Source organism: Chrysochloris asiatica, unplaced genomic scaffold (assembly GCF_000296735.1).
Source record: "Chrysochloris asiatica unplaced genomic scaffold, ChrAsi1.0 scaffold00011, whole genome shotgun sequence".
Taxonomy (NCBI): domain Eukaryota; kingdom Metazoa; phylum Chordata; class Mammalia; order Afrosoricida; family Chrysochloridae; genus Chrysochloris; species Chrysochloris asiatica.
This window is the reverse complement of record NW_006408529.1, coordinates 15,821,602-15,829,197: the sequence shown is the minus strand read 5'-3', so window position 1 is coordinate 15,829,197 and position 7,596 is coordinate 15,821,602. Positions and strand designations below refer to the sequence as shown.

The 7,596-nt window shown below is 39.3% G+C and overlaps 1 protein-coding gene across 3 annotated transcripts in view; it reads left to right on the top strand.

Annotated features, from left to right (window-relative positions):
- ACSL1 (acyl-CoA synthetase long-chain family member 1) overlaps positions 1-7,596 on the top strand; it is an 89,401-nt gene that overhangs the window by 68,120 nt on the left and 13,685 nt on the right. For all 3 annotated transcript variants that reach the window (XM_006834431.1, XM_006834433.1, XM_006834432.1), the window contains one exon: positions 3,279-3,413. In XM_006834431.1, the coding sequence (XP_006834494.1) occupies positions 3,279-3,413 (135 nt within the window). The remainder of the gene's footprint in view (positions 1-3,278; positions 3,414-7,596) is intronic.

The following is a 7,596-nucleotide window of genomic DNA, read 5'->3' as shown; positions in this document are numbered from 1 at the left end:
AACGAGATGGATCAGCTAGGTGGCATCATTGATGGCGTCAAGTGTGGCAGTGGTTGTGAGGTTGGCCCAGAATCGGACATTGTTTCATTCTGCTGTGCATGGGGTCGCTATGAGTCGGTTCCGACTCGATTGCACCTGACAACAACAACAACAACATCACTTCATATTCCTAAAGATGGCTAAAATAAAAAGGGCATGTCATTAAAAGCATGGAAGAAGATGTAGAGAAATTAGAATTTTCATACATTGCTGATGAGAATGTGAAATGATACCTCTGTTTTGGCAGACAGTCTGGTAGCTTTTTAAATGATTAAATATAGAATTGTCCAATAATTCTACTCCTAGATATATACCCAAGGTGAATGAAAACACGTGTCCACAGAAATTAGTACACTAATGTTCACATAGCATTGTTGTTCACAATCACCAAAAACATGGAACAACACAAATGGTTATCAAGTGAGAAATGAGTAGACCAGTGTGTCAAAGAAAATGTGTAAACATACAATGGAATGTTACTTGACATTAAAAAGGAATGATACACTGATTCATGCTACAACATGGATGAATCTTGAAAACATTATGCTAAGTTAAGTAAGAACACATATTGTATGATTCCATTTACATGAAATATAAAAAAATACAAAGCTGGAGTGCTTGGAGGATACTGATAAGGATAGAATTCAAGAAAGATTAACTTAATTTTTTTTTTTTTAAATGAAGCTTCAAAACTTTGTGAAGCTTCTGTTCTGTAAGAAGTGTCTGCTTTTGATTATATAAATAAAAATACTGGGTTTATAATGCAAATGAAAATGCTGTGAAATATTTTGCCAGTAACAAGATATGAAAGGTGAGATAGGAACTTTAGGAGAAAATAAGTTTGTATTAATGAGGAAGGAACAAATCTGAAAAGGGGGGTGGGAATGTTTGCACAGTTTGAAGAATGTAATCTATGTCACTAAATTGTACAAAAGAAACTGTTGAGTTGGTATATAGTTTTCTGTATATATTCTCAACAACAACAAAATAAATAAAAATCAAAGGATAGAATAGTGAAAAGGCAGACCATGAAATGAGAGAAAATATTTATAAATTTAATTACAAAGGACTTATAAATGCAAAGAAAAAAATGTATAGTATGCTACAAGCCAATATAGTCTATAAAGAACTCCTACACCCCAACAATAAAAAGACAACCCAATTTTTTAAATGAGCTGTGGATCTGAATAGACATATATCCAAAGATATATGAGGAGGCTTCAAAAATCCATGCCCTGGGCCCAGAGTCAGTGACATAGCCACAAAGGACTAGAGTGGAGAGTGAAGCATCCAGCTGATAAGAAGAGAGGGCATATGCATAAGAACACCCACACTTGCAGGTAGTACCCAGTTGATCTGGCTTCAATGACTGGATGATCAGAGCTCAACTAGAAGAAAGAAGAGGAAAAAAGAGTAATCTGGTACAATTTGATGCACTTGACCTACACCCATGGATGCAGTAGCTCAAAAGAGGGAACAAATCTTTACAGCAAGGATCATTTTCACCCCCTAGATACACAGAGTAGACAGGGATGGGCAACTTGGACATTGGCTACCCAAAATGGGGGAGCTACAAAGGCAAGAAGTGACTGGTTTACAAGCTTTCAAGAGGGAGCCTAGATCCAGAGGGCATAGAGGAAGGTAGACTCTCCGCTGAGTAGTATCCAATCTGTCTGGGCAGGGCTGATGAAAGGAGATGGGGATAGGTCTCTTGCAGGATAATAGTGAATAATTGTTATTAGGACTGACTGTAAGGGTTGGAAATCTAAAGGTTTTATAGCAAAAGGAGGGGAGTGATTGACTTTGCAGTCCAGGAGCAGAGGTCCCTGGGACCCTCAAGGGAGAAGAGCAAAGTGCGGGACACTACCCAGAGAAACAGTGACACCAGAGATGGAGGCAAAGACGATGATGTGGAGAGATGGAGAGACTGGGGACTCTAGACCCGTAGAGGGAGAGGGGCTGTGTGCTGTCTATCGGGTAGCAGTCTTGCAGGGTTGGTTGATAATGCATGGAGGGGATTGTAACAATTGCAATGAAATGATATATGATAGGATGAATGTAAAGCTAATGTTCTCCCATGTAAACTATCACATAATTCACAATAAAACATTAAGAAGAAAAAAATTCATGCTCTGGTTTCCCAAAGGCACTTACAATATGGTTGAAAAAGCTAATCAGCAGTTCAGCCCCACCACTCCTTGGAAATTCTATACAGAGTTTCTTTGAGTCAGAACCTACTCGACAGCACTAAACAACAACAAAGGACCAAGGTGGTGTGGTGGGTTAGGTTCCACTGGAGAAAGATGAAGGTGTCTGCTACTGTAAAAGTTCATAGTCTCAGTAACCCTAGATAGGATTGCTACAAGTCAGAATCCACTCAGTGGCAACAGGTTTAGTTTTGGTTTAAAGGACCAAGAACTACTAGGTCCCACGTTCCATCTGTTAACTTCTTTTTTGCACACAGCTCAGGAGAGCTTGTGAGTTTATTAAGTGACTACCAGTGAGTGGATAATGGACTGAGCAATACACATATCTAACTGTAGTTTCTAGTGGTTCCTGCTTTCAAACCTCAGATATTTGTACTTCTGTTGCATCTTTGTTTGACTCTTTTTAACATTTAAAGTGGGAAAACTTATTTGTCAGTACACATGGCTTGCCTGTGTCTGGTTGGCATTAAACAAGAAAAACCCACAAAGTAGATTATAGTTAAATGGCAAGTTTAGATGTCCTAATATCTCAACTTCAACCTTTTCAATGGCTTTTCAGAAGTTTTTAGTTAGATTCAAGTAAAAGAAAATGAGGCTTTAATAAACTTGGAATGTAAGCAAATAGTTAAGTCCTGTTTTGAGAATAAATTACACATGAAATTTCTAGAAGGCTTGAAAATATCTAGAATATATAATACCATATCAGTCATCCAAAATATATTTATCATGAAGCCAAAATAGTAGCCCATCTGTCAGCATCACCTGAAGCCACATGTTCTCTTCTCATTCTAACCCCATCATCTTCAGAACAATCAAGAGAGACTCCAAAGTTCCATGTTGTGTAATAAACTGAGAATGGAAAAAACTAATTTTTACTAATTTTAAGATTTCTGGGAATTGCTCTAAAATGCTAACACTGAAGTCTAGTTTGCAATGTATATCATTTGTGTGTAACCTATGTGGCTTGTGTGATCAGTGTTTTACCACTGGTGCTGCTGTAAATTGTTTTATGGTTTCTGTTTACCTCTGAAGTGTGTAATGCTGTGTCATGGAGCTAAAATAGGATTTTTCCAAGGAGACATCAGGCTGCTTATGGATGACCTCAAAGTGCTTCAACCCACTGTCTTTCCTGTGGTTCCCAGACTGCTGAACCGGATGTTTGACCGAGTAAGTTCTAAGGAGCAGCATGTTGGGGGGAGGGCACAGGGCTTGGAGTTTTGGTTTTGGTTTGAATCCAGCTGTGTGATGTGGACAGTCGCCTTTGTCCCACAGAAGTACAGTTTACTCACCTGTAAAATTAGAATACATTTACATTAACAGAGGTGCTGGTAAGGATTATGTGAGAAAACACATGAATTCTTGTCTCGTCTGACATCCATTTAGTCTTTCTTCCTTTCCTATCTTTTTAATGACTTTGTGCTCTTTATATTTGCTCTTCTTAATGTCATCCCACAGCTCTTCTGGTGTTCAGTCATTAATATGTAATGTAGCAAATCTTTTCTTGAGATGGTCTCAAAATTCAGGTAGGATACTCTCAAGGTCATATTTTGGTTTGCATGGACTTGTTTTTTGTTAGTTTGGAGAACTAAGGCACAATATGGGAATAAAGTAGGAGGTCATTTTGGTTTTATAATAAATCTTTGTCTTTTGGCATGTCTAAAAGAAAAATCCTATTTTAGCTCCATGATCTCCTTGTCCCTTCAATATATTGTATAAAGTTGGCAATGGGCTCATATGAAAATAATAGCTACAAAATGATTTTGTTCAGTTCAAAACTCCATGCACATGTCAACAATGACCATGAAAGCTTCAAAAGCTGGAACCTGTCTGAGAAAGGAAACTTAATTATTTTCCAGTACTAGAGAGCGATAGAAAAGTGGTAAAAAGGCAGACAATTTGAGAGACCATAGACTTCGGGTTCTCGCAGCTTTCACTGTTCTCAATCAACTACATTGAGAGTCGTGGGGGTGCTGCAAATGGTTACTGCGCTTGGCTACTAACTGAAAGGTTAGAGGCTCTAATCCTCCCATAGGTGCCTCAGAAAAAAGGCCTGGTGATCTACTTCTGAAAAGTTGGTCATCAAAACCCCTGTAGAGTACACTTTTACTCTGACACCCATGGGAACATTATGAGTCGCAATTGAGCCAAGACAGAATGCCAACCGTACTGTACTCAACTGTTATGCGTCAGGGACCACACTCCCAGAGTAAGGCTTGCATGTTGTTTTTGTTAATAGATGTCATCAAGTCACTTCCGACTCATCGTGACCCTATGCACAACAGCACGAAACACTGCCCAGTCCAGTACCATCCTCACAATTGTTATATTTGAGCCTATTGTTGCTGCCACTGTGTCAGTCTATCTCATTGGGGATCTTCCTCTTTGTTGCCAACCCTCCACTTTTCCAAGCATGATGTCCTTCTCCAGGGACTGGTCCCTCTTGATAACATGTCCAACATACGAGAGACAAAGTTTTGCTACCCTTGCTTTTAAGGAGCATTCTCGTTGCACTTACTTCAACACAGATTTGTTTGTTCTACTGGCAGTCCATAGTACTTTCAGGTATTCTTCTCCAGTACCATAAATGCAAATACACGGATTCTTCTACCATGTTGCTTATTCATTGTCTAGTGTGCACATGCACATGAGGCTTAGACCATACCATAGCTTGGATCATTTTTCTTTGGAATGGGGCACAAATATGGATCTCTTCCAATAAGTTGAAAGGTAGCTGTTTCCAAAATTTCTTGGAATAAGTTTGTTGAAATATTTCAATTGGGATTTCATCAATTCCTGGAGCCTTTACTTTTCACCAATGATTTCAGTGCAACTTGGAGTTGTTTCTTCAGTACTATCAGTTCTTTATCACATGGTATCTCTGGAAATTATTGAACATCAACCAATTCTTTTTGGTACATTGATTCTCTGTATTCCTTAACATCTTATTTTGATACTTCCTCATTTAACATTTTCCCCTAAAATTCTTCAATATTGCATCCCAAGGCTTGAATTTTTTCTACAGTTCTTCAAGTTTGAGAAATGTTGAGCATGTTCTTCCTTTTTGGTTTTCTAAGTCTGGGTATTTACACATTTCATTAAAATACTTTACTTTCTCTTTTCAAGCTGCCCTTGAAATTATCTGTTCAGCTCTTCTTTCCCTGTCTTTAAAAAAAAAAAAAATTATATAAGGTTTTTATTGTGGATTGAGTAAAAGTTTACAGGGCAAATCATCAGTTTTACATTCAACAAATCATACACCTTTTTTCATTACAATTATTATAATCCCCTCCCTGTACCATCAGTTAGCAGTGTTTCTCTCTATTCACTTTAGCTTTTTTTAAAAAAACAATACCACGCAGGCATATATATTAATTTATACCACCAAAGGGCACATTCTGCAAACCTCCCTCCTGGCCACCAGCTCTCAGTCCCTCTCTTCTCATGAATCTAGAGTCCTCAGCTGCTCCCTCTCTCCATGTCCCCAACTCTGCTTCTATCTCTAGTGCTGCTGCTTCTCTGGATAAGGTTTCACATTCCACTTGTGCTCTTCTCCCTTGATGGTCCTACGGTCCTCTGTTTCTCGACTGTAAGATTAACTGCTCCCCTGTTTTTGTTACAAAACTTTTTACAATTGTGACCGTCACAATTAATCATGATAACAACAACAACAACAAACTCACTATTGAATCATAAGAATCTTATCCTCATCTCTTTTAACCAGACCCATCTAGACAAGATGAACACTATTCAGAGGGGACTCTTTCTTTCCACACATACTATTAAACTAACCTCCCCCTTGAAGCCTTGTAAGCCAGTCACTTCGTGCCTTTAGCACCCCTCATTTTAGGTAGCCAATGTCTTAAGTTGCCCATCCCTATCTACCCTGTGTACAGAGGATAGCAATGATACTTGATGTGAAGACTCCTTCCCTCTCTATTGGTATTTAGAGTTCCTACCTCCATGAGTATAGGACAAGTTCATCAAATTGTAGTAATTTACCCTTGTTTCCTTTATCAAAATTTGTTTGTTTGTTTGTTTTAATCTTCCCCTCATCGAGTTCTGATTATCAAGACATTGAGGGTAGGTAAAATGGGTACTGTCTGCAAGTTTGGGTGTTCTTGTGCATCTCCCCTCACTTCACATCAGCTGGATGCTTCACTCTCAGCTGTAGCCCTCTGTGGCTATGTCCTTGTCCATGGGCTCAGGTGTCCCCAGTTCTCACCATACTTCAGATTAACCAGCTCTTCCTCTTCTCTCTCTCATCTCCAGGTCAACAGGAGTCTGTAGAGCGTTTCTTCATTGCTGCCTTTCTACTTTTTGCACTCACCAATAGACCAATGTGATTGCCAGCAAGCTTACATGTCTGCTCATGTGTTCACTTTGAGTTTCAGTGTTAGAGGAGGTTTTGTCCTGTAGGGACTTGATTGCTTGCCTTGATGGCTTCCCAGTGAACAGCTTGCTTATTTTTGTAGTAGCCAGTCATACTGACATTTTTGTTTTGGGTTTTTCATGAAGATCTTTCTTTGAAGTTGTATTTTCTGTCACTATTGCTGTTCCAGGCTGGTCTGCTTTTCCTTTCTAGTGGGAATATCCCACCTCAGAAGATTCTGGATGGGACTCAGGATTCCACCTAAGGTCCTATGCTCTGCAAAGGCTCTGCAAGAGGCCTATTTCACTGGAAAAGTTCTAGAATCCCTGTTAGGTATTCCAATCAGTTATAGGCTGAAAACAGGTATACAAGTTTTCTGTAATCATGTTTCCCGAAATTCCTTTCTAGCCCACTTGGTGTCTATTTTACAATAGCAGACAAGGGAAACCAATATTCATAAGACAGTCAAGCATCTTAGTATTATTTCCCCTCTTCAAACTATGCCTAGATCCCAGCATCACAGATCCCTATTGTTCCAAGGTTGAGCATGCATCACTATTTACCTCTGTCGCACTTAGCCCATGCAAACCTGTCTCAGTGTTCCCCTTTCTATCTTGTTCTTCCACCTCCTCCCCCTTCTTGTATTGCCCTCCCCAACACCCAAACTATGGTATGTCTGCCCTTACCCAGTGCTCTACCATCACCTCCCTCCACCTTTCCCTAAGCCCCCCACTCCAACCCCACTATTGAGATTACCTTACATTTCATGAACTTTTCCCTCCATTTAAGACAGTCTATTTTATCCTGTAATCTACCTGACCTTCTCACCACCTGGATTTCTGTTCCTCTGTGTTTACTTTCTTTCACATTGTAATTGTTTTGATCATAGACTGACCTCCCAGATCCTCTGAATTTGTTCTTAAAGTTTTATTCTGTTCTTAACTCTTGCATTTGTTGACTGAGTTCTGTGCAATGCTGCTA